General features: G+C 41.9%; 1 protein-coding gene across 2 annotated transcripts in view; it reads right to left on the reverse strand.

The window, feature by feature from the left end:
• CIT (citron rho-interacting serine/threonine kinase) overlaps positions 1–27,628 on the reverse strand; it is a 92,644-nt gene that overhangs the window by 43,179 nt on the left and 21,837 nt on the right. The window contains exons 9-18 of one of the 2 annotated variants that reach the window (XM_077835501.1): positions 25,252–25,432; positions 17,521–17,626; positions 16,492–16,635; positions 14,878–14,997; positions 11,237–11,407; positions 10,909–10,962; positions 10,326–10,379; positions 8,689–8,829; positions 8,179–8,304; positions 3,721–3,816 (exon numbers count right to left, since the gene is read on the reverse strand). In XM_077835501.1, the coding sequence (XP_077691627.1) occupies positions 3,721–3,816; positions 8,179–8,304; positions 8,689–8,829; positions 10,326–10,379; positions 10,909–10,962; positions 11,237–11,407; positions 14,878–14,997; positions 16,492–16,635; positions 17,521–17,626; positions 25,252–25,432 (1,193 nt within the window). The remainder of the gene's footprint in view (positions 1–3,720; positions 3,817–8,178; positions 8,305–8,688; positions 8,830–10,325; positions 10,380–10,908; positions 10,963–11,236; positions 11,408–14,877; positions 14,998–16,491; positions 16,636–17,520; positions 17,627–25,251; positions 25,433–27,628) is intronic. The other variant, XM_077835502.1, reaches the window with a different exon arrangement.

A 27,628-nucleotide genomic window follows, 5' to 3' on the forward strand; every position in this document is an offset into this window, starting at 1 on the left:
GGCTGAAGCTCAAATGAGGCAGCAGCGTGATGAGAGGAGGCAGGATTCAATGCTGAGGCTGCTGGAGGATCAAACCAGTATGCTCCAGTGTATGGTTGAGCTGCAGCAAAGGCAGCTGGAGCACAGACTGCCACTACAGCCCCTGTGTAACCAACCGCCCTCCTCCCCAAGTTACATAACCTCCACACCCAGACTCCCAAGAACGCAGTGGGGGAGCCTCTGGCCAACCAGCCACTCCACCACAGAGGATTGCCCAAAAAACAGAAGGCTGGCATTCAATAAACTTTAAAGTTGTAAATTTTTAAAGTGCTGTGTGGCAAATTCCTTCCCTCCTCCACCACCCCTCCTGGAGTCATCCCCCTATTTGTGTGATGTATGAATAAAGAATGCATGAATGTGAAGCAACAATGACTTTATTGCCTCTGCAAGCGGTGATCAAAGGGAGGAGGGGAGGGTGATTAGCTTACAGGGAAGTAGAGTGAACCAAGGGGCGGGGGGTTTCATCAAGGAGAAACAAACAGAACTTTCACACCGTAGCCTGTCCAGTCATGAAACTGGTTTTCAAAGCTTCTCTGATGCGTACTGCGCCCTCCTGTGCTCTTCTAACCGCCCTGGTGTCTGGCTACGCGTAACCAGCAGCCAGGCGATTTGCCTCAACCTCCCACCCTGCCATAAACGTCTCCCCCTTACTCTCACAGATATTGTGGAGCGCACAGCAAGCAGTAATAACAGTGGGAATATTGGTTTTGCTGAGGTCTAAGGGAGTCAGTAAACTGCGCCAGCGCGCCTTTAAATGTCCAAATGCACATTCTACCACCATTCTGCACTTGCTCAGCCTGTAGTTGAACAGCTCCTGACTGCTGTCCAGGCTGCCTGTGTACGGCTTCACGAGCCATGGCATTAAGGGGTAGGCTGGGTCCCCAAGGATAACTTTAAGCATTTCAACATCCCCAACAGTTATTTTCTGGTCTGGGAATAAAGTCCCTTCCTGCAGCTTTTGAAACAGACCAGAGTTCCTGAAGATGCGAGCGTCATGTATCTTTCCCAGCCATCCCACGTTGATGTTGGTGAAACATCCCTTGCGATCTACCAGAGCTTGCAGCACTATCGAAAAGTACCCCTTGCGGTTTATGTACTCGCCGGCTTGGTGCTCCGGTGCCAAGATAGGGATATGGGTTCCATCTATGGCCCCACCACAGTTAGGGAATCCCATTGCAGCAAAGCCATCCACTATGACCTGCACATTTCCCAAGGTCACTACCCTTGATATCAGCAGATCTTTGATTGCATGGGCTACTTGCATCACAGCAGCCCCCACAGTAGATTTGCCCGCTCCAAATTGATTCCCAACTGACCGGTAGCTGTCGGGCGTTGCAAGCTTCCACAGGGCTATCGCCACTCGCTTCTCAACTGTGAGGGCTGCTCTCATCTTGGTATTCATGCGCTTCAGGGCAGGGGAAAGCGAGTCACAAAGTTCCATGAAAGTGCCCTTACACATGCGAAAGTTTCGCAGCCACTGGGAACCGTCCCAGACCTGCAACACTATGCGGTCCCACCAGTCTGTGCTTGTTTCCCGAGCCCAGAATCGGCGTTCCACAGCATGAACCTGCCCCATTAGCACCATGATGCATGCGTTGGCAGGGCCCATGCTTTCAGAGAAATCTGTGTCCATGTCCTGATCACTCACGTGACCGCGCTGACGTCGCCTCCTCGCCCGGTATCGCTCTGCCAGGTTCTGGTGCTGCATATACTGCTGGATAATGCGTGTGGTGGTTAATGTGCTCCTAATTGCCAAAGTGAGCTGAGCGGCCTCCATGCTTGCCTTGGTATGGCGTCCGCACAGAAAAAAGGCGCGGAACGATTGTCTGCCGTTGCTCTGACGGAGGGAGGGCGACTGACGACATGGCTTACAGGGTTGGCTTACAGGGAATTAAAATCAACAAAGGGGGTGGCTTTACATCAAGGAGTATTTCAGGCAGGACTTCAGGGAGGGTTCCAATAAGAAATGGTGCACCTAAGTTATTGTTCTTATTGGAACAAGCAGGTTGGTCTGGCCTCTGATTGATACATGGCTAGATTTACCTTGCTGCACCTTCTCTGTGAGTGACTGCAGTGTGACCTAGAGGAATGAGTCCCCTAGATGGGGGAGGGGAGAAGCAAATGAGTACAAAACAAATCTGGTCTATTTCTTGTTTTGATCCACTCCATCTATCTTTTACATCTTTGGCTGGCAGCAGACGGTGCAGAAGGACTGCAAACCATCCACATCTCATGGCTGCTCGGCAGAAGATGGTGCAGTAGGACTGCTAGCCATCCTCATCTCTTGCCTGCCTGGCAGAAGATGGTACAGTAGGACTGCTAGCCATCCGTATCGCCTGCCTGCTCACCATAAGATGGTTCAATAGGACTGACTGCAGGACTAAAGAGAATGACCTGGTCAAGTCACTTCTAATGTAGTCCCTGCACCCATGTCTGCCCAGGCGCTCCTGGCTGACGTGGCCAGGAGCACCTCGGTCATGATGATGACAGCCACCAATCTTACTGCACCATCTGCTGCCACAAGGCAAGGGGTTGCTGCTGCTGTGTAGCAATGCCGTACCGCGTCTGCCAGCACCCAGGAGACATACGGTGACTGTTATCTGAGCGGGCTCCATGCTTGCTGTGGTATGGTGTCTGCACAGGTAACTCAAGAAAAAAGGCGCGAAACGATTGTCTGCTGCTGCTTTCACAGAGGGACGGAGGGAACGGAGGCCTGACAATATGTACCCAGAACCACCCGCGACAATGTTTTAGCCACATCAGGCATTGGGATCTCAACTCAGAATTCCAATGGGCAGCGGAGACTGCAGGAACTGTGGGATAGCTACCCACAGTGCAACGCTCCGGAAGTCGACTCTAGCCTCGGTACTGTGGAAGCACTCCGCCGAGTTAATGCACTTAATGCACTTAGAGCATTTTCTGTGGGGACACACACACTCGAATATATAAAAACGATTTCTAAAAAACCGACTTCTATAAATTCGACCTAATTTCGTAGTGTAGGCATACCTAAAGAGTGGGAAAAGATCACACTTGGAAGGCACAGAGATCCTTAAAGAATACTTTTGCTGAATGACAAACTGTAGGTTTTTTTAGATAAATTCTGAAGTCTATTACATAATCCTGTCTCTCTCTCTATGGTTTTCCTAATTTTAGGTGGTGTCTATAATCATGTTTTCAACTGTTTGTTATAAATCTTAAAATATCCTAGAGAAGAGAAAAAAATTCAGAGTGGGTGGATCCCTGGACTCACTGGCGGATGTTACAGCTCCAAGGAGATGGAATTTCAAAAGTGCTTTTGTGTTTACTAAATGTAAAGCTTCTACGGCTGCTCATGTTAATGCTCTTCAGATCAAAGCAAGATCATCAGAAATAATTAAAAACCTTTTTGAAAGACTGATTTCCCACAAGCACCTGTTCTAAAGGAATGGTCTGTTAACAGTTAGATTCATCTAGCTCTCACAAAGCCTACATGGATAACGCAACCTCACACAAAAGGTGAGAGCGTGATGGGAACGGGTTAGACAGGCAGAATTATTCAGTTTTCATTCAACTCTCAGAAGTGGTGAAGAAGGAAGCACAGGACAAGGGATCAGAGTCCAAAACCAGCTGTTTGGGGACTATCCAGAGCCCAATGCACCTCTAAAAGAGAGTATGAAGGTAATGAAAAGGGATATTTACTTTGATTTTTTCATCATAGAACTGCTCTTTCTGTTTCAGCTGCAATTCCAGATGCTGTGCTGACAGCTGAGCCTCACGATGCTTCTCCTCCAGCTCCTGAACACAGCAAAGATTTATGTCAGACAGATACAGAAATATAATACATGGAATTTATAAATACATATACAGGACATGTACAAAACACTCATTCTCTTTGGTTTTAAGGTTTTCTAAAATATATCTCTGAGGCCTGGGATCTCAGCTGCATGAGATACCATTATGAAAGTACATATCACAAGCATTAAACCTTATAAACAGACAGATAGATACATCAGTTGTCCTATTTTAGGGTTAGGTAGTATAATAAAAAGGGTAAAGAGATGTTTAAAAAAGAAGTAGCTTCCACCTCCACCAAGAGCTGCCTCCTGAGCCAGTACTGCCCCTTCCAACCTGCTTCCAAAAAAAAATTAAGGTATTCCCCAAAATGAAGCCAGAATGGTTTGTGATAATGAGCAGTTATGAACAGCTCATAGATGTGTGATGGGATTCTGAAACCCTAGACAAAAAAACCCCAATCATTTTGCAGTTAACTTTAAATTCCTTTGCATCAGATTGGCTGGTGAAGGTTTCAAATATATGCCTGGATATCTCATAACAAGGGAAAGACATGTGGTAGAGTGATTTGAATACAGGACAGGGAATTCCTGAGAGTTAGTCTCATTTCTGATAATGTCCCTCCCTCTCTTTCTAGCCTTGGGCAAATCACTTAGAACATAAGAGCAGTCATACTGGGTCAGACCAAAGGTCCATCTAACCCAGTATCCTGTCTTCCGACAGTGGCCAATGCCAGGTGCCCCAGAGGGAATGAACAGAACAGGTAATCAAGTGATCCATCCACTTAGACCTTGATTCTGCACTGAGGATCATGCAGGTAAACCTCTGGGTCAGTGTAGTTCTCAGTGCAGTGGTGCCTTAGTTTCTATGCTTCAGATTCTCCATTGTAGAGAGGGGATAATCCTTTCTGTCCTCCCTACATGGTTGTTGCCAGGATGGATGAAAAGTGCTTTATAAGTTTTACATTAGGTGCAAAAAAATATTTTTATCCTCAGTGGCTCACAAGGGTGAAGGAACATAAGTCACACAAAATACAGCCCTGAATAAGTTAAATACTCCTGTCTCTCACAGGTAAACCAGTTTGGCAGAGGGGGGCATTTTTGTTCTTTGAAGTTGGTCTTTAAGGTAGAGCTAGAGAGTCTCCTTTCTTGAGGCTTGCTCTCAATAGTTGAGACTTCAGAGAACGTTCTTCTCCTTCATAGCCAGGTTTGCCATTCCAACAGTTTCTGCAGCACAGGAGGCAGATCCAGACCTGTCAAGCCTTGGAAAGTGGGTTGATTGCCACTTAGCCAAGCTCCAGTTTTGTGATCCCTTCAGGTCTCCTGCCTGCCTTCCTATCTACACAGCACAGGACAATTCCCTGACATTTCTCTAGTTGACACACACACATTTTCTATCCCCTGATCTTCCTTTTCGCTTATCTCAGGAAACCACCTTGGGAGCACACAAAGGTTCCTTTGATCCAGTCACAGCATCAACCCTCCACCACACGGGCTACAAAAATGGAATGAAAGCCAGCCAAAAAGCAGTCATCTAGAAGGAGACTGCAGCATTTTGTACCCTGGAAGGGGCACTATTGTTTTCTTCAGTTGGAAAATGGCTTCTAGTACCAAGAACCCAATTCAGCTTTCACACGGACCCACACAGTATAGGTCCAAATAGTGAATCACACAACCAGGTCAGCAGCAGCTTCAGAGTTACCACCACATGGCTGCTCATGCTAGAGTAGAAGCTCTGCCAACTCCTGAAGTGGCCCTCTGCAGTGTGGACATAGAAATGTAGTCTCTTATTTCAGATAATCTTCTCCAGCAATTCATATTCAGCTCCCTCCACCCAACCCCTGCCTTTTATTCACTCTAGCCACTGAGAACAGCCATCTATCCTCCCAAACAGCAAAGAATAAAATGCCCTTTATTTTTTATGATTCAGAACTTGGCATTTCCTTCCTGTGGCTCTCCTCATCTATAGACAGGCCAGCAGGGCTCATCAAGTACAACTGGAAGAGTTCATTCCTTCGCAGAAAGACATCATCCATTTCTTCTGAAGGCTCACCACCTGACTCCCTTCCTCTCTTCCCTCAAAGAGAAGAAGAAGAAACAGAGGCCATACCTGTTCCTACATCTCCACCCATTCTCTTCTCCCCATCACTACCAAGAACAGTTCATCAGAGTCCCTGTAAAAAATGCCCAACACCAGCTGCTTCATGGGATTAAGGAGTCTTCAGACAGAGGTATGTATATCTGACTCAGCCCACCACCCCACATACTCTGCCACCGTAGCAGAAATCACAGAAAAGGTCCTCTTCGCTACAGGGACATGCCAACAGAACAAAAGTCCAAATCTGACCTATCTTCAGACTTTTGCCAGTTGTCTGGTCACCAGGAGAAAAATAAGGCATTTATGGTTAAAGAAAAAAAAAAGAAAAAAATCCACTTCCTCAGAAAAGTCCAGATCTCACCAAATTGTAGAGAAAAAACTCTAGATACCATAAAAAGAAACCTTCTAACTGCAATCAGAAAAAGACAACTTTATTTTCTCTTTTGCCCTCCAAAGAGGGCTAATTCTCCAAGTCAGAACTGGCGGGACCTAAGGAAGAGACCCCTGAAGCCCCAGACCTGCTTGTCTTAGTGTTATATAAGGGCATTATGGTCCCCAACATTCTATGTAAACTTGGAGAAAACTGCAGCTCCAAAACAAGGCCCCTGGAACAGTGAAATGATATTTCTGCATTCCCTTCCGTTTTTTATGAAGAATAATAAAACAAACAAAAATGCCCAAATACACGCAAGAGGCTTATGCAACAAGTCACAATATATTACATGGTCTGTGAATACAAAGCTGGCTTTGTACCCGTGCAAGCAGCGGTCTTTCACTTATCACGCCCCGATATCGAAAGACAGAACAATGCCAAGAGACTTCTTCTACCTTCTTTATGGTGCCTCAAGGGTTCTGATCTTGAAATCTATTTATGCAGCTATTTCTCAGAACAATTATGGATCACCTATCAACCTCAGGTAAGGCTATTTATACATTCCCATTGGGCCTTCACACAGGGTATGTCTCCGGTTCTCCTACAGTCAGGACTACGACCACCTGTCCAAGGGTGTTTAACATATTAGTTTTCCTGGTAGTAACCCCAAGAGAAAAAGCATAGGGGAGGGGCAGAGAATCCATATCTATCCCTTTTCTATATTACAGGCTCATCAGATCTCCATTCAAGCTAAAAGCAACAAACACCACCAAATATGTGACCTTTTTCCTTCAACACCACATTTTTAATTAGCCCTCCTTCAGAGCAGCACTGCTGGAACGATAAACTTAGCTATTAAGGGGAGGCTAAATATGTGCTATCCTGATCTCTCGTCTTCAAAAATGAGTCAGGGTTGCTATTCCACCCCTCCTTTGGTAGGGGATCATTTTTAATTTTCAACATATCTTTTGGGTCTCCTTCAGGCACTGTAGAAAGGTAATTTAATGAAAGATAGATAGTTGATACACATATCTTTCCTGGTAGTTGAGTTTAACATATATTTTGTCTCTGGAAGCAGTCTCACTGGGGGGTGGGAAGTGTTCCCAAGGGCACAGTAAACCAGTTCCCTGTGACTGACAGGTCTGGGTCCTATATCCTATGCTTCAGAAGGAAACCCACTGTTTGAATGGGTATTGGTAGAAGAGAACTCATCAGAGCAGCACACATTTATTTATCTGCCTCATCACAAGACAATGGTTTCTTCCCCCAGGGAGGTATAAGTACCAGCAGTACCCTCTGTTTGGTTCACTTTAGACTAAATTAACCAAAAAGACTTAACAGATCTAACAATGAGAAAAACAAGAAATTGCCAACTATAGTGGGGAAGGTATGTGGGTGAGAATGGATCTCTGACAAAAATTTAAGAGAAAAACAGTTTTGATGATTAATTTTGTTCTTCTGCAAAATGTAAGCATTTGGGATAGATTAGAAGTCAGACTAAATTGCAAGGGATTTCAAAGTTAAATACTGAAGATGTCATTGTTACACAACCCAGCACTGACCATTAAGAAGGTTATGCTTTTGAAATAGACATTAGGAAATGAATTGCATACTAGTGAGTTAATACAACTGAGTTGGAAAATTTCCTACTGGGGCAACTGGGATTTTTAAACAGTCATTTGGTAAGAGATCATAAATGCTTCGGACTTAGTTTATAACTAACACTGCAGGCAGCAGAATTTGTGCACTGAAGTTATTTCCAACATAAAATTTAGATAACATCCAATTCCCTTATTCAACAACCCCCACCCAATTTTATGTAGTTCTGTGTCCTTTCTTCCCACTCCACTGTGGCATACTCTTTCCCTTTATCTTTCATTTTCATCCCTGCTCACCAAAATTTTGTCTGCCATCTGTTGAATCTGCTGAGATTTAGTCTGAATATCTTCCTTTAGTCGGTTTTCTCTGCGTTCCACAGTCTCTAATCTCTTCACTTGATTCTCCAGAGAATGGCGCCGTTCCTGCAGAGCAATTATGAACTGCCATTTAAACTAAACAAGTTTTGATGATCAAACAGCAGTAAGCAGGCACTAGGAAAAGTCAGCTGAAGCCATCAGTATGTGGTCCTCTTCTACATCCAAAATCATCCCCACTCCCAAAGACTTACCCTAGTCACATGTTCATGTTGAATCCAGATGAAAAACAACACCGAAAAGCCTCCCAGTAAGTATTCTTCAGAGAAATACATTTATAAAAGAATGAATAATCATCTGCTATTTTCTAATCTCTCGCCTCTGACAAGCTGTTACAGGGATCCTGGCCATTCACTGTGCCATAAGGAGCAGTTTCTAAGCCCAGTGACATCCTATTGACTAGTCCAGTGCAGCCAGAAATTCTCTGCTCACCTCTGCTTCAAGCAGTTTCTTTTTCATGCCTTCATTAGAGTCTTCCCGATTCTGCAATTTCTCCAACTCTTTCTCTGCTCTCTCCTTTGCCTGACGGATATTCTGAAGAAGTTCAGTTGCCTCAGAGCTGGCTTTCACAGCCTAAACCAAGAGGGGGAAAAAATATCAGTAAATGTTAGTACAAAGTCACACACACAAAAAGTTTTCACAGTAACAGATGCAAGTACAGTATGATGGCAACCTCAGATGTTCAGCATTCTGAATAAAACATTTATAAAAGCCTGGCCTGGCAGCCTAGAATTAGCACAACATCCAACCGTGTGAAGGAATATTTCATTTAGTCTCCTGAGGGCTGTAATATTTTGGTCTAATTCTGGTTGACGTCTAGTGTTAGGCTGGCTGGTTGGTGTTTAGTGGCCTGTGATGATGGTCAGACTAGATGATATGGTAGTCCCTTCTGGCCTTAAACTCTATGAATCCAAGTTCAAACCTCTACTCCAAACTGCACTTCTGCTGTTGCAAATGTTGGAAAAAGTACAAGGGAAGGAGAACTACAGGTCTGTCTTGTTGTACCAGTAACTTCTACTGCTCTACTTGCACTGGAGTTCAAGCCTAGTCCACAAACTCAGCCTAATCCCTTGAGACAAGATTTATAGATATATTTCTGTACAAGTGCTGAGAGAACATTGTGTTGAGCCACATCAATTCTTGAAAAGAATGAAATAGTAATGGTGAAAACTGGTGGCCTGCTTGAAGGACTGAGATGAAAGTGACACCCTCATGCTGTTTTGACCTCAAAAGGGTGTTCACACTACAGAGTCATTATCCTTAAGGAAGCCCCATTTCTGGAAAGCCAAAACAGCCAGCAGACTAGTTGCGTGGAGGGGTTTGAGATGCTTGCAGACGGATATGAAGCGGCTAGCTCTCTCCTCTCCCCGAAAAGAACCACCATTAGCAATGTATTAGCTGGTATAGTGTTTTCTCACATGTAGCCCTTTTGGGTGCACTGGAATTTCAGTGCCCATTAAAGTGAGACTGATAGCGCTGATTGCAGCAAAGTAGGTACTGTGTATACTTCCTCCAGATGCTAATGTATCCTAATCCTGTCATGAACCCTTATCATAGAATCATAGGGCTGGAAGGGGCCTCAATGGGTCAGTCTAGTCCAGTCCCCTGCATTCTACTGTTTGACCTATCGACAGAGTAGAAATTGCTAATTGAGAAGTGATTTTATGATTAATACCAAAGTATGCTGGGAGAGTAAGCCAAGACCAAAATACATTTCACTAGAACTAGCAAGACATGAACCCAGGTCTCCAGAAATAAAAGGTTAGGATAGTGTGTTAGATGCTGTACGCCCATGCTGGCCTTTTAAATTAGAATTTCTATGCACTATTCCTGTTGTGACTCAGCTTCATTTGTAAAAATAAACACTGTTAACACATTTCAAGGGCAGAAAGCATATTGAGAATTCTGATTTCAGATACCAGCTCCCACCCCCACTTTCTCCCTCTGACATCCCCTCTTGCCATGACTAATTCTATTTTTGACTATGAAACACAGTGCACATCTCCCCTGCATTAGGGTTTTACTGGAAAGCCTTGTGAAAAATTCACCAACCCCATCCCTGACTTTACCTTTGCCAGCTTGTCCTGCAGTTCCTGGATTTTGGTTTGCTGCTCTGTATTGATCTACAGTTAAACGCAAGGGAGAAAAAATGAATGCCCGCCGTACTTGTGATTTATTTATTTTAGTCTTGCTTCCCAGAATCTTTGTTTCTCCCTATAATTCCAACCTGCCAAATGATCCAATGCATTCCTGCTCCTGATTTCCTCTCGACCATTTGCCATATTTCTGTCACTAAATAAATCACTTTGACAAAGCATGCAGAACTAAAATTTATTTTTCAGAATAATCGTATTTTCTACGTGCCATTCTTCATTCATAATGATACATACAGGGTTTTTCTTTTAACTCACCTCCAGCACAGATTGCACACAATAGCTTTGTCTTGGCATAGCTACTCTATAAGTTCAGTTGACAACAGACTGACCAAGCCCAGCTTTAAATCAAATCACACAGAACAGTCAGTCCCACAAAGAAAGAGGATGGAAGTCTGTTCATGCCACTGACTATCCATGGATGTTCTGGGTTTCTGACAGTGATAATATACTTGGACAGAATCAGGCAGTAAACTCCACTGACACTAAGGAAGCATACCTTCTCCAGTTTGGAATACAGCTCTCCTACTTCAGTTTTCCCATGGTCTTTAGCCTGTAATTTAAAAATATAAAATGTATAATTCTGAAGAAAAGTTTTAGGATCTTGGACTTCACCCAGAATCATAACCTCAGGCAGTTTAAATGTAAACAGCTTTACAGGGAATAAATGAAATTGTTCCAACTATACTGGTAATACAAAATGGCTTCCAACTGCACAACCCATACCAAGTTTCCAAGGACTTGAATGCAACTCATTTATAAATCCCAGCCAACACAAACTAGAAACTAGGAGTGTAACAACACCTCTCCCAGGGAGCCTTCACTACCTTCTGTAGTTTGTTGTGACATTCAGTAGCTTTACGTTTGAATTCTTCAGCTGCCAATCGTGACTCTCTCAACTCCGATTCATAGAGATCACTACGTCTACGAGCTGAAATAAGATCCTCTTCTAACTGATTCATCATCAACCTCATCTCTTCCACCTGGGCTTGATACTCCTGTGCAATGAAAAGGGATGTTACATTTTGGAAAGCAAAGAGGAAAGACAGAGAGTGGCAAACAGTATGATAGTACCTATACGGAATAGGCAGAAAGCAGACAAAGTATGTAACGAGAGGACAAAAACATAAAATAAGAGGGTGAGAGCCAGGCAGAATACAATATCCATTCCTTTCTGGCTTGTGTCTTTCATGACAAAGAGCCAATAAGTCATTTCCAAGCCATTACCTCAGAGAAGATATGAAATGTAACCAAAAAAACTATTTTGAGGGGATTCCACTGCAGAAACACATCCATAGTTTTTGAAACAAATGGTAAAGTACTTACATGTTATTTCTCTCCCTGAAGGTTAGTGGTCTATATAGACATATGCTTCTGAGTTTTGTGCCTCTGTCAAACACCCAGATATATTCTCTCCGAGTTATTCAGCCTGACAACATGAGAATTACTACAAACCTGGGTGGTCGGGGTGGGTGAAAAGGAGAAAAAAAAAATATGTGTTGTGGCCTCCAACCATCAGTTTACTGGTTTCTTTTGATAGCTCAGGAAATAAACATATTAACCCTAAGTAAAGTCCTCTATCATTCTTGATGGGAGTAGCGGTAATCTAGTATCAAATGCTACCTTTGGAGGATAACCCTCGAGGAGTCACATTTTCCCCCGAAAGGCCAATATTCTACGTAATTCACGCCTCTATTAAACTACAATAAAGGATTTGGAATAAAAATTCTGGAGAAGTGCAACGCCTAAAAATCAAAGAACAAAAAGAACATTTGGACTGATTGTTCCAATTAGGCAAGCATCCAAGATGAGAAGTGGTGTAGATAGATCCTGAGGTGACCAATGAAGTCTTCAGTAGAGGCATTGATTGTTATTACATAGTAAGCATTTGTATAGTCCTTTAAATATACAAGGGCTTACAAGAAAACAAATCTTGTCTCTTTCCTAAAGAGCTTGCTTTTATATCTATCTATCTGGTGGGTGGGGAGCATGCACACCCAGGAGTATGCTAGGCAAGTACACAACACAGACAAAGGAATGGGAGAAAGGACATAACAGATCCTGCTTTCCATGTTATTTTCTTAGAGTCCATATATACACATTATTAGTCATTTCTCCCTACCAAACCTTGCCCATTCACCCACTGCTTTTACTTTCTCCTGTGTTCAAATTCATATTTATCAGTTAATTCTCTGCTCTCTCCACTTCCTGCCACATATGGCTGGAGGTTGCCACTAGCAGCCGTCTGCCTTAGAGTGACTCTCTGGTTCATAATACCAACAGTGGACTTAGCTGGCCCATCTTCCCACCAAGTCCAACTGTTGCAGTCCAACTATTTTCTCCCTGGATGGGGCTGGAGCTTTTATACCATAGGTGACGTAAACATCCATTGATGTGAAAGGATATTTTGCACTAATGTATTTGTGCAAAGAAAGATGCAGAATGCTTGGAAGAAGTGTGTTCTGCTCAGAGATCACAATTTGGACCAGCACTTCCAAGAATGCTCAATTTCTAGAGCAACAATCACTTGACAAAGGAATTATAAACAAGGCCTCACATGGCATTGAGAAAGTTAATGAATTTGGGGGGCAGTTAAATAAAATTTCAGTTTTTCTTGCTTCTTGATACTATCCAGGCTGTATCTTTAAGCACATCATGTACTAAGGTCAGAAGAACATGTCACACAACTCAAACACACACACACACACACACACAACACTTCCACTTGCACATCTTAACCTAAGGCATCCAACATTGGGCACCTGAACACAGAAAAGCTGAAGCGAAAACTAACCAGAGATTAAAAACTGTTATATAAAAATATACTATATAGTCAAATAATGTTTAGAATCCAAGTCTGAAATAATAATGCTCTCTTATACACTGTACCCAAATTGATGTTGAATTTATGACATTACCCTGAAATATCAATACTTGAACTTTATTCTCCTTGTGGGATTTGCCATTGTTGGTATCTTAAATATCACCACCTCAACAGGATTCTCCCCAAGGATGGCTTTTCTTAGGGTTTTCCCCGCAGGATCTCCATCCTCTCTCTCAGACCCTAATTTCATTTTCCTGAAAGAAATGCTCCAAGCCCTCTTATTTGCCAAGACTGACCAGCTTATATGAATGAGCAGCAACTACACATTCTAGCACCTGAGCTTAAGATAACTCAGAGGAACCCTGTAGTAGGTTCTTTTAGACAATTTCCTCTGGTGACCTAAACAGCACCTTAACATTCTCATGAATCTTAGCCATAACCTATGTTAAAAGATATGGAGTTCAAATTGTGTTGGGATGCAAGTTTTATTAAAATTCTTATTTTTCCTCTCTGACAAATAAGTTTGTATATTTTCAAAACCTAATCATCATCCCAAAACATTCTATATATAACAAATATTTAAAACAACTCTACTAAAGCAGCAACAGCTCTCAAAGTAGCTAGCCTTAGAACACTGTCATTTTCCAAAACAACCAGCAAAACGAATATTTAAGCTGTATATATGGTTCTGCCACATCTTGAGGGTTTTATCTGCACTTCATTAAATTTTGCATAAGGTAAGTCTCCAGACAAGAGCTATTACCAAGGGTTCTGTGCATACAGGTCTCACACACAAAAACATTAGTCAGTTAATATTTGTAAAGTGCTTTAAAGATGAAAAGCAGTAGATGATTGTCAACTATTGTTTGAACTCCACGGAAATTTCAATTTCTTTTTTCTCAATATAATGTGTTTCCATTACACCATAGAATATAATGGGTTCTGTGTGGTAGACTATTTTTAATCTTAAAATTACCCAACATTATTTGTTGTATTTTTCATTTAAGCTCTCTTTCTCCACCCCCAGTAAAACAAAGTTCACACTTTTCTGAAGGAAAAAAATTATCTGAACAAACATCTTCTCTTCAAAAAAATCTAAGTTAGAAAAAGAACAGTTCAGCGACAAAGGCAGTATTTTGAAAAACAGCCATATTCAAAGCTGAGTAGACATTGAAAATGGTTAAAATAAAACAAGATATGGGTTAATGTGGTTTCCCCCCAATTCAGAATTCCCATGTGAGGATTCATGAGCTCTAGTTGAGAGCAATATTAATCCTTGCTAACTTGTGTAACGTGATTGCTTAAAATGGATTTTTCCAACATGTCAGTTTCACAAAATATTGCAACTCTCTTCTAATTTGTTTTTTTAGGCAAAGATTTCATTTGATCAGCTTGATGGACTGCAAAAAAATGTAGGAAGGCTCGAGACCATGCATGTTTGCAAACAGACACATGTCCAAGTTTGTTCTTAGTTACTTTAAGAAACTCTTCCCTCCTGCCGCCCCCGACACACACACACACACACACACACACACGCAGCCTTGGCATCCCACCAATATAAAAACACATTCCTGGCATTAGAACCGGGCAATACAAGCAGTGAGTTCTACTGTCAGCTATTCTGCTCCCAAGAAGCAGTTGTACCTGTTCTTTGATCTCCTGCAGTTTTCGGCTCTGCTCTCTGATATCATGAAGAAGCTGTAGCGCCTTGTCATCCTCCTGAGACACCTCCAACCGCGCCTGTTCCAGACTTCGCTTTAAGCTCTGCAGAAAGCAAAACGTTCAATGCATAGACCCTTTGCATGCTCCTCTATAAGAAACATCCTCAGTCAAAGGAACACAAAGCTTCTCCTCAAATACGGTGAGACAACATAAATTAAGACACCAATTACGGAAACTTGCAAATTCACTGCTACTGAACTTCAATTTTTCCAGCTAGAGAAAAGCAATACACTTACAAATACAATCTACTGCGCAGAGATCTTAGTTCAAACCCTACTCTTGTAGACCAGGTGTGGAGTCAAAGAACACGCACAGTGAGTGAGACTTCTTAGCGACATTAATTATCCATCTTTTACCACTAGCACTCATCTGATGCTATATTACTACCATGACTTGCTATTTTTCTCCCCATTATTGAACTCAGTTATGTCCTTTACTCTTTTTTAAACTTTAAAGAGAAAAGGGCAGACTATTATTTCAAGGTTTGGGCAAAACCTTTGCTTACAAACTTCAAAATTAGACAAATGGTCCTGTCACCTATTTAATGTGTATATCATTTTTCATCCAGAAGGATCCAAAACTTTTTAAATGTTGTTTATACAATAGAAAATAGTATATCCAGATGGTTCAACCCAGCTTCAGATGCACCTCCTGCTGTGCACTATTGCATTGAAAGCCCCCCCATTTATCAAATAAATTCATGTTTCCCATTCCATTTAGATAAATAAAGTTACACTCTATAGGAAATGCTTCACACTCCACTGAAAAGCAGCCACTGATAGAGTGTTGTCTTGGCATGCTACATAGACAACGTTTTGGGTTTTGGTAAGAGAGGGGAAGGAGGACAGAAAAATACCAAATCCAATGGAAAATATAAACACTATTTAAGTGGGCAGAGTGTAAACACCCTCACTGAAATTTTGCCAAGACAACAGGGCAGACATCTCTACTCCTGTAAAAATGACAAAGGATCTTAAATACATATCTTTAAGGGCCTCGTTTTTATATCCCATCTAAAAAGCAGCAGTTGCCACAGACACATTGCTATCACTACACTTGGGAATAGGAGCAGTACAAAGTCAGAATGTCACATTATTGAGTCAACACCACCATATCCTGAAACATCTTTGTTGTCCTTTGAGGTTTTCCATTAGGTATTGAATAGGCCCCACCCTGCTTTCATTCTGAAGTCTATCAAGATCAGAACCCAAAAGCGGTACAGTATTGCTACTAGGACAAGAAGAGAACCAGAGTGTAGTTCCCTGTGAGCAAGACAACAGTTGTAGCTCCTCTACCATTACTACTGAATGATGTTGTAAGCACAAAGGCCAAGGAATAAAGTTTGAACAAACCCATATCTAACAGGCCTTCAATACTCTACAAACTGCTCCGATTTCAATAGACAACTATTCCTCTTCCACATTATCTTCTTTCTTTATTGTATATGCACCACCGAGACCATCATGGAACAGAAAGCTAAAGACCTAAAACAGAAATTGCACCTTCAGAGGCAAAAGGACTAGGGTAAAGGCTCACACTGCATTCTGTGATATAGGTTGCCAGGTCCTGCTCCAGGAGGGATCGCTGGGTCTCAGAGGCTTTCAGTTCCACCTCCTTTTGGCTAAGTACAGCCTCCACCTCTGACACCCTCCGGTGCAATCGCGTCATTTCCTGCTCCATCTGCAACAAACATTGAAAGGTTTAAAAGCATTGCCAAAGCTCTGTCAGTTGCTAATTTCAACACACCACATGTGATGAATTTCAGTCTCTAAGAGACTCCTAGTTATAATTCTCCAGATGCTATTTAAATTCCAATACCATTGTCTCTGCTCCTGGGAATGCACAGTTCTTCACAAGGACAGGTAGTAAGTCTAAGTCACCCCATTCATTCAAGCTGCTTGTTCATATTCAGTCATTCTTCGAACCCCAGTTAGCAAAGAAGCCACAATCATTTTTCACTTGGTTTTGCAGAGATGGGTCACTTTAGCTTTATCCCAAATCCATGTTGGACCAGAGGATGGGTCTCCCCCATCTCTTTGCAGGAAAAAATGGTCAAATCCAGCACAATGCAGGGAGACAAATAATTGCACTCTCATAAAAGTCTCGAGCAACACTTGAGTTTTTATAGACTCCAATGAGTTCTCTTTACTCAGAAACAGCAACTGTTAAAAGATGTTCACCATAATCAATGAAATGGTAACAGTTACACAAGTAGAAGCAGAAGGACTAGGAAGAGAGACTTTGTATCACTCAGAACAGAAATGCAGCAACTCTGCAACCGATGAAGAGTAAATGGCTCATGCTGGAAGAAGCAGTCATCTGTGTCATGGTGAGTAAAGGGCTATTTAAAATCCAGAGCCTCCTCTTGTTAAGTTTAACATATCTACAACAAAGGCATGGCCTAAATTCATCTTCTTCTGTACTGATCAGGAAGCCACCTCGCTGAAGGAAAAGAACTTTGCCCACCACAGATCTGGACGGTCAGCAGCATCTGAGAGATCCCTTGGCATACACTGGTTGTAGATTCCTGGAGCAATGAGGGAGGCCACTCACATAAATAAATACCTTGTGACACTTGTCCTGGGTGTCCTGCAGCTCTTTGCTCTTTAGAAGGAGTTTCTTTTCCATGGAGCTGATCTTAGCTGGAGAGTCCAACACCGAGACAACAGACCTAAAAGAACAAAGCCAAATAATACATAAATATAGACAAAACAGTACAGGACTCTCCACTTAAACAACTTTGGTCAGATCATTGGGTAGTTATCCTGGGCTAAACTAGGAGGAAAGATGAGGCAAACTTTACGGAGTAACAGCTACTAGATTAGGTCAATCAACATTGTGTGTCATTAGTAACCACCATGTCAGCTCCTCTACTGGTTACAAGATTAGTACTTTCATTTACACAATAAGTTTTAAATTCATAACATCAGACAATGTGACACAGAAAGCATTTCCAGGTGCTTCTTACACATATCTGCAGGCATTACAAAGCCAAATGTCAAATTGGTTTTAACCACTCAAGAAGTTAAATAATTCACTGAAAATTCACTGCCTGTTATATTTTGTTACTGTTAAACAGGTTTCAAAAACAAAAGCAGACAGTACTAGAAAAGCAACTGAAAACCCAAATGTGCCAAACTCTGAACCACAGTGAGCTGAAGCACCTGCTCGTTAACTTGTTCTATGCTATCCCAGTCCAGCTCTCTACACCCCTTCTCTATTTCATCCACACGGACACGATTAGCCCCATGTCTAGATCTCAAAGTTCCACCAATAAGCTGGGTCTCCTGAGAAAAATCTACTTAACTGTAGCATTCATTGAAATTTGACTCCAGGAAATTGAGGAACGTATTTACATTTTTTTAGTCACTCTCTCTGATGTGGCTCTTTACCCTCTTAAAGTTAACCATTCGTGTCTCAACCCCAAAGGGGACCGCAAGCCTCTTGTAGGGGGGGGTCATGGTATTGCCACCTTTACTTCTGCGCTGCTTTCAGAGCTGGGCAGCTGGAAAGTGGCGGCTATTTGCTGCACTCCCAGCTCTGGAGGCATTGGTGCCGCCAGCAGCAGTGAAGAAGTAAAGGGGGCAATACCATGACCAATGGTACAACCAATACCATGACCCTTACTTCTGCACTGCTGCTGGCGACAGTGCTGCCTTCAGACTCAGACACCCAGCTCTGAAGGCAGTGCCGCTGCCAGCAGCAGCACAGAAGTAATGGTGGCATGATAAGGGGGGAGTGTCATCACTTTTTTGGGGGGTGGTCATCAAAGCCTGAAATATTTACAAAGGGAGTCCCAGCAAAAAAAAAAAAGTTTGAGAACCCTTGGCTTAAACTGATTGTAGAAAAGCCTTAGAAGGGACTATTTGTGATTTGGAGCATATGTTCGTGTTTTGTACTCTTAAACCAGATGTTTTAACTATTACCTGCTTAAATATGCATCTCAAATTATTAAAAAAAAAAAATTAAAAAACAAAAATCACATTCCACAGAAACAATTCCCTGTAGCAAAATGCGATTCCAACTAGGTAGTTAAGCAGTTAATAAGGGAACCAGTTTTAACAGAAGAAGCCTAGAGCTCATTGTTAGTTGAGATTTTAAAAGTACAATGAAGATGCTAATAAAAGAACATGCAGTCTGCCCACACATTGCTTGCCGGCTTCTCCTGGCCACAGCTTTGGTATGCAGCCAGTTATCCCCATGGAGAGAAATGAGCTTCGAGCAGCCCTTTGCACATAGCTACACACCCACACACAACAGCACTGTCTCTTCTTACACCAAGGAAAGTTTGATTTTACCACCACCATTTTCTGAGAATATGTACTCCCAAGTCCAGACAGACACAGAGGGTATTAGTCACATACATGAAAAGAAATGGACTTTATAAAACTGTTCTGCAGCAGCATGTATGGAACAACAGATTTTAATGAGTGCCACCTTCTAAAGCCATTTGGAATGCAATCCTGAAATTAACCTAAGTATAGCAGAGCCCACCACTCCCAACCTGCGTAGAAATGTCTAATATAATTAAATCATTTAAAAAAAAAACCTAACAAAGAAACAAGCCTGTTAGAAGAATGAAACCCACATATCAAATGACAAGATATAATGAGGATTTATTAGAAGAATAAATCTTAGAAGTGAACGCACTGGTTAAACACTCAAATTGGTTAACTTGTCTAATCAACCCTGTCCCCCAGATTATCACCTTTAAAAGTCAATATACCAAAACATCGCTATACTCCTCCAGAGAAAAATACTTATTAAATCCCATCACAGGCAGGCGTACAAACAAGGCTAAAAATGGATAGGTGAGAAAAAACAGTCCTAGAAATAAAAATTAAAAGATCACACTAGCTAAAAAAGATGCAAAGGAATCTGCTTCAAAATTCTTATAAATATAAAAATAACTGCAAATGTGTAATGATAATTTGGACAAGTTTTTTATATTAAAATGTTAACTTTTGAGATCTCTAAATTGTCTCAGCAAAAGCCATTTTTTAAAAATAATCATAGTTCCACAACATTTATCATCGCCCGTTAGTTTTCTGCTCATACTACAGGCACTGCTCAGCAGATTCTAGCTAGTTCTGATAGAGAAGAGGACACTTGCACCACTGGTTCATTATAAACGTTCCTGTTTCATCCTGGTGTGTGTTTTTTGTTTTTTAAGGAACATGCTCATAATACTGTACACACCATTTTGCAATTCAAACATTTTGCCTGGAGAGCCAACTAAACCATCTAGCTGCACTGCAACACAGGGAACAACAGGTATGGGATCCAGGGAGAAAGCACACCACGCAGCAATGGAGTGGTGGGATGGAAAGGGGTGTATTGCTACTCTTAAATGTCCCGCAGCCAAAGTTTGGAATGTCATTAATTGGCTCTGGAGATCGCTGCTCCTCAGGTGTGATGTGTGGGACTTAGGAAGAAATAGACTGCAATCTATCTCTCCCATTCAAAATAAAAAAGATCCCTTAAGAAATATATGTGCTGACTGTGACAATTTTTTTCTTACTACAAAAATCAGTACATCTCAACCCCAAAGCAAGCTGGCCACCATATACTGGATTTGCATTAGGCATACAAGAGTTTAGCTGTGTCCACTTCAGCTAATTCCTCCTTTCATGCAAACGCTACTAAGACTGCTTCATAAGTACCCCTACCACCCTTTTAAGTATCAAGAAAGAGTAATCAAGAGAAATGGGATGCTTAAAATCTAACAGAAGCCTTATCACGGAGATCCAAACTCCCAAAGGATTTTATGACAAGATGTGAGATGTGTTCTGTAGTGTCATTGTTACATACCCCCTCATTCAGAGTTATCTCAGAAGTTAAACACATTCAATCTGACAGCAAAAGCCACCATGCAAACATATCACTCAACTGGTACCATTTCAGAATATTTAATTAAATTAACCATTAAACCAAGGGTCACTTTTCTCAGCACAACAGTGTCTGCAATTTCCTCTAAGGCGTGAAGAAACAAACAACAACAAAAGGGAATCAACTGTTGTAAATAAAAAACAGGAATGAAGGGGAATAGAAAAAACTCAAGTCTTGGTCAAATCTACAATAGAAAACGCTAACCACACTAGCTGTGCTAATCTATTTTCAAGAGGAAAATTATCTCCTTGAGTTATCATTTAAATGAATTGGCTTAATGCTGATTACCTAATAGTTCATAGATGATAGAGCCACAGCCTCTCCCAGAAGGACTGTAGGGAATGGTGCAGATGTGCTGGATGTCAGAGGGCTCCTCCTATCCTAATCTTTCCAAGTAAGAATTGCTACAGAAAAAGCAAGAGGTTAACCAAAAGGGAATGGCAAGTTCACAGCTCACCCTCTATCATACACTGTATCGTTCCTACCTTTTTATCCCAATCTCATAAGCCTCCAACTCACCTGTGCCTCTTCCTTCTCATAGCTGTTGGTACCATCTGTCCTGTACATATCCATACTCCCCCTTCCAATCCTTCATGCTTAAGGCTAAGATTGTGTCACAGGCATTTTTAGTAAAAAATAATGGACAGGACGCAGGCAATAAACAATACATCACGGAAGCCCAAGTCCTGCTATGCACAGGCTGAAGCTGAAGAAGTCATAGAGATCAATTAAAATCACAGAATCTATGACCAAATCATATCCTTACTCATGCTCTATTCTCTAACTTCATTTCCATCTCTGCCCTTCCACTCCTCCAGCCTTTCCATTTTCTGCTCCCTCTCAAATGCCTCCTCCATCCTAAAACACAGCAAAAACCAAACAATGATACCATCAAGATGTGAATGCAGTGAACTGAAACAGCAGAATATTATTGAAACCTTGTTCTCCCTTTCCTCCCTTCACAAGGGCTGGAACAGAAACCGACCAGCTGTTAGATTAAACCTACCAGCCAGAGAGGTCAATACAAAAAATAACAGGGGAAGAAATCCTCACCAGCAAAGTATCAGGTAAAATACTGGTGACAAGGTCAGCCCCTCTCCCAACATCAGCTACTGGGGAGGGGGAAGGTGCTTAGATATCTACCTGCACCAAACATGAGAATTCCACATTTTGTATCAGCCTTACCTCTAGCTAGTAAGAGTCTGATAAATGTGAAGAACCAGTCCTCTTCACACTTCTCCAGAGTCTCTTATTGGCTTAAGGAGGGTAAGAGTTGGGGCAAAAGAGAATGAAGAGAGGTCTGCTCTACCCCCTCTTCCATCCTTTTTCGAGAGTCCTCCTTACCCATGAATCATGCAAATGCCTATCTACACTGTTGCTTCTCAAGGCTTTGCCAGCCAGTGGCAGCAATGTGAAAGTAACATGATTCTTGACAGTTTGGCTATGGCCCACTAGATTCTGACTGAACATAGGACTGGAAGGGACCTCCTGGGTCATCAAGCCCAGTCCCTGCTACTGCATATAATCCCATTCATAAACTTATCACGCTCCATATTAAAACTAGCTATACTGTTTGCTCCCATTACTCCTATTGGAAAGGTGTGCCAGAATCTCTCCTCTGATGTTTAGAAACTTTCTTCTAAATTGCCAGCCTAAATTTATCCATGGCGAGTTTATACACATTTGTTCTTGTGTCCTTTTGGTTAAATAGTTCTACTCCCTGCCTGGCATTTACCTCCCAATGTATTTACAGAGAGCAAACATATCCCCTCTCAGCCTCCATTTTGCTAGTCTAAAACCAGCTCTCCATTCTCCTAACTGTCCTAGCAGTCCTTCTACGTACCCATTCCCATTTAAATTCATCTGTCTTGAATGTGAGTGACCAGATCGGTGCACAATATTGCAGATGAGGCCTTACCAGTGCCTGGTACAATGGAATTAATACTTCCCCGTGTCTACTGGAAATACCTCACCTGAGACATCCCAGACGTAGTGAAAGCAACAGGGACCTTGTTAAACACAATCTACTGCTGCTGCACAAAACCGGGAGCAGCAATAAAGGCACTGGCACTATCAGTCTGCAAAGACAGGAAACCAGCCCGGCATCACTTAGCAACCATGAGCATCATAATTCATTTTTAAATGAAAGTTTAAGCTCTGAATTGATGAGTTAGTACCTCACATTTGCTAGAGAAAGCTAGTAGTAAGGGGGGCGCAAGTACACAAATGATTCCTTCAGCCTTACCCTCTGTTGGTTGTTCTCATTCACTGCCTCCTGTCTAAAATTAGATTGTTAAGATTCCTAGGGCAGGTAATAGGTCTGATTCGTTCAGTAAAGTACCTAGCACATAGTGGACACTTTATAAATTATAAAGAAGAAATCCTCCTCATCCCCCAACCTGGCAGTGGCACTGAGATCATTAGTTACTGCACTAGGTCAACACGAGTTTAAATACTGATGTATCCTCATCTCCCTACATTTCTTGCAATCTTTAGCAGCTGCTCCTCAAAACAAAATGCAGTTCTTTACTCCCAAAAGGTAAATCCAGGAATGAGTTTATGAAAATCTAGTTCTAAAATAAAGTTCAGCCTATAAAATAAGCAGAATCTTCTTATAATTCCTTTCTTCCAAAAGGAATCTAATATATGACCAATTTTGTGCATCAACATACAGGAAACCAGGCTGCATCAGGCAGTTCTACACAACTTTACCCATAATTCCCCCAATGCATATTAATCTTGACCCTCTTTTGCGGTATCCTCGCTATTCTACTACTAGAACCCAAACAAAATTTCAACCATTATCCTTAACAGTTATATGCACCACCTCCCACTAATCAGTTCCAACATAGCTTTGACAATCCATACCTATATCAATCTGCAACACCCCCATTATGATCAGCCTCTAACCAATATCAGCCAGATATGCCAGTGCACCTGAGACTTAACCATAAACCCTCTCCACACTTCCAGTACCACCCCAATACATACAGAGTTGTACAGAGTTCTAGCAATACACCTAGACCAAGTTCTGGGTCTCTACTGACAGTTACACAAATGGCATTCTGGTTTTGTTATGTGGAGAACAGTCCACTAGGGAGTAGGATGACACCATAAGTCATTTCACTTATAATTCAAGGTAGATTTTAACCCCAAGTATCCACAGTTGAAATTTACCAACTCCAAAACTACTTCCACTGACATATCACTAAAAGCCAACATCTCATCTTTCAACCATTATTATATCCTCCTCCTTCTCCCTCCCAACCATGAAGGCAACACCTGTGAGGAGGGACAGTCACTAAAGACAGTCGGAGTCTCCCCTTGTGATCACCGACCTACACATCATATAACCTTGACTCAAAATATAGGCAACAGCCAAGAATGCCACCAAATTTGGTTCCACACTTCTCTCTCAAGCAACTTACTCAGCACCAAAAGCAACTATCACAGCCAATATGACAAAGACATGAAACCTGGTTCAAGTCCCTGACAGGGACTAACAATCAGCGATGAAAGAAAACAGTTGAAACTAAAAGATAGTACCTTAGCATGTTGAATCACCAAGCCAGCCAAAGGAATTGCATTTCTGAGTGGCCTTCTGATACTGGAATAAGGATTCCTCAATTTGATGTGCTGCACTAATTCTTTTCTCATTAGCTCTAACACCAGGAACCAAGGACTCACCAGGTCAAAGAGGTTGACACCATGCCATTTACACTCTTCCTTTTCCTGTCTCAGTTGTCTCTCTGAAATCCTAATTCCTTCCCAAATGAAGACCAATTTTTATGTTCCTCACCCCCTGCACTGTCTGTGGCTCTCTGACCCCATAACACGTCCACAATACAGCAATGCCCAATCTCAGTGTTTAACTTGACCGAGCAGTACGCACTGCCAGCTCAGTGAAGTTCTATCTCTGATTCACTGACCCATCAACACACACTTCTGGATTAGTGGAGCTCCATCTCTGTGGATCACTGATTCAGCCTCACATCCACCCCTAGTTCTGTGACAACCAGTCTCTGCATCTCTGACCTAGCGGAACATACCCCCAACTTCAGCCTCTGAACTCCATAGGATTTTCCTTCTTCCAGAGACCTGTAAAAACAGAAATCAAACTGCCCACTCCTCTCCAGGGAACAGCAAACACAACTAATCCAAAGTAACCAAATCACAATTTTAGCAATGTCAGTTTCAGAACCAGCCTTATTTTCCACACAAAACCAGAGAACAATATTAAATATACAAAACCACAGCAGCAACAGATCGAGCCTAAAGCGGTCAGCTTCCATAAAGCAGAGAGCAGGCCAGTTAAAAACAGCTTTCCCCCTCCCCCATCCCCTCCCCAGTACAAGCCTTGATTTTCTTGTACTGATCCTGTTCACTTTGACAGTAATTCCCACTTACTCTGATCTGAGGATCCCCAGAGCCTTGATGAAGGAAAACCCCACAAACGGCAAATCTTCACCCGAGAAGCCGGCTGGGTTCAACTGCCGCGGAGAGGATAAAACCCGCGAATTCTTCTCTGGTTCATCAAAATTTGAGGTGTCATCATCAGACCTGAGGGTAGGAACGAAGGGGGGAGGAGCTGGGGGAAAAGACAAGGAGAAAAGACAAATTTCAGCTACAGTTTGCTCTGCAACGGTCCCATTCATTCAATGCTTGCAATGGCACTGCAGCTCCTGCTTTTAATCTTGCTAACACAAGCAGACTGAGCTGCTGCTCTCAAATCGTATTACAGCAACAAGAGATTAACCCTTCAGCTACCAACATGGCTACCATTCTGCAGGCACAATGTCTCCCATGCTGGTTAAACTGGTATTTTGAGTCAAAGGCACCAGGCTAAGAAAAGCTTTGGTCTAATATTTACAGGTTCTTAGTCCCTGATTTTTCTAGAAAAACAAAGATGTCTCTAAACCACCCAATTAGTGGAGTAAACTACTTCATGAGAATAGAGTTAGCTACCTTGCTAGCCAGCTAAGGACTAATTTCTGCCTATCACCTCTACCAGCAGCCTCCCCAGTCCAGATTTCTGGTTCTTGTTACTATCAGTAAACATATCTCGTTCCTGGAAGATTTCAACATGCTGCAGCTACTAAACCCCAATAGTTCTTGGAGGAGGGAGAAAAAGAAATAAAGATTTGCTTCCCCAAGACAGCTTGCTTAGGATTTGGAACTCTTGGTGGGACACCACTGCAGTCTGGCTCCGATACAATCAGCTTTGAATACAGGTATCAATGGCAGGAATTATAATCTATTTCTTACTCAAATTTTTAAATCAAAATCTCTTAACTTCTTAACCAGTTGCTTAATTTCAGCCCATCTTCTAACATTTGCTGCAGTTTAATTAATGCAACGAAACAAAAGGATGTTATTCTAAATGATGTGCAGCACCCCAGGTCCCTGCTGGTTTGGCTGCATGTGAGAAAAGAATGAATGTAAAAGCTTGCTGTGCAATTCCTACCTCATAAAAGCATGTTTCCTCCCAAGATTTTTTTTTTTTTTAATTTCATCATTCAGGTCCTCACTCCCTGCAAATCTACTAAACTCTTTTTTGATCTATGAAGCAGACAGCTCTTCAGTCCACAACTAGAATACAGCCCATTGTTACAAACTGATGGAAGTGTTGTGTGCTAAAACCGTTACCATGGATCCAGTATAGATCTCCTGTAGCTGAAGGGCTGATGAGAATTGAAGAACCAGGAACAAACATTACAGCCCCTGCAGTGCAGGCTCCCTGCTCCTCACTCTGTGCATGCTCTGAGTTTAACCCTACCTGCCTGCATTCGTGACAGATGCTGATTCTTATCTGACTGACACAAGCAGAATGAGTCACTGCTGGAGCTTGCTAGCTCCCTCTAGGTTGCCAAATCCTTTCACAGCTCAATTTTTAACTCTTAATTTTCTACACTAAATTTGTGTATAAGCTAACAGCAGACCAACACCAATCTACCACACCACCAGCATTCATTGGCAAAAATCTGCCTGTTTAAATCAGTAAATTGCAACAGTACATACATGCATGCTCTATTAGTGGCTCTCCAGGGAGCCATGCTGACACAGCTTCCAAATAGGGGAAAGGAAGGAAGCTCCACCAGGCTGGCAAGATACTGCTCACATACCATAGCTTCAAGTACATTGGAGTAGGATGAATGAAAAACTCAAAGATAAAAATATGCATTAATAAAGAAATTATATTACCTCTCAAACAGTCTCTGGAGCATTCAAATCTTCTTTGTCAATATCAAACAAATAGATTTATTGGTTTAAAAAAATTGCAAAGGTTTAATAGGATGGGAACTGTATTACAGAGTAAATTCTCTTAATATGACATCCAGTTATAGCTCTTCTGTCCAGTGCTCTCACTCACACAAACACAGGAGCAATAGATAATAATACAACTTCACTAGCTATAACATTTTTCATACAAATGGCATCCCAAAATGCTTTGCAAAGTTAAGAGTTAAAGAGGGCAGAGGGAAAGAAATACAGGTAATACAATACATTTCATTTTCAGCATCCAGAACTAAAAGGCCTTTGGGCACCCTTTAAAAGGTTTATTCTCCACACCCCCATCTAAGATTTAAAAAGAGATTGGATTGATGAGACAGAGTAATATAGGAAGGAGAAGACTATCTAGTTGATATGGTAAAGTCTAGAACCCCTCTTGTAAGAGTAGCCAAAAACATACCTTGACAGAAAAGGAAGCGGTATATTATAACTCTATATATGACCATATCATTTAATATTTAACAGATTTGTTCAAGTTAGAAATACAGAGTGA

This window comes from Eretmochelys imbricata, chromosome 15 (assembly GCF_965152235.1).
Source record: "Eretmochelys imbricata isolate rEreImb1 chromosome 15, rEreImb1.hap1, whole genome shotgun sequence".
In the NCBI taxonomy this organism is placed as follows: domain Eukaryota; kingdom Metazoa; phylum Chordata; order Testudines; family Cheloniidae; genus Eretmochelys; species Eretmochelys imbricata.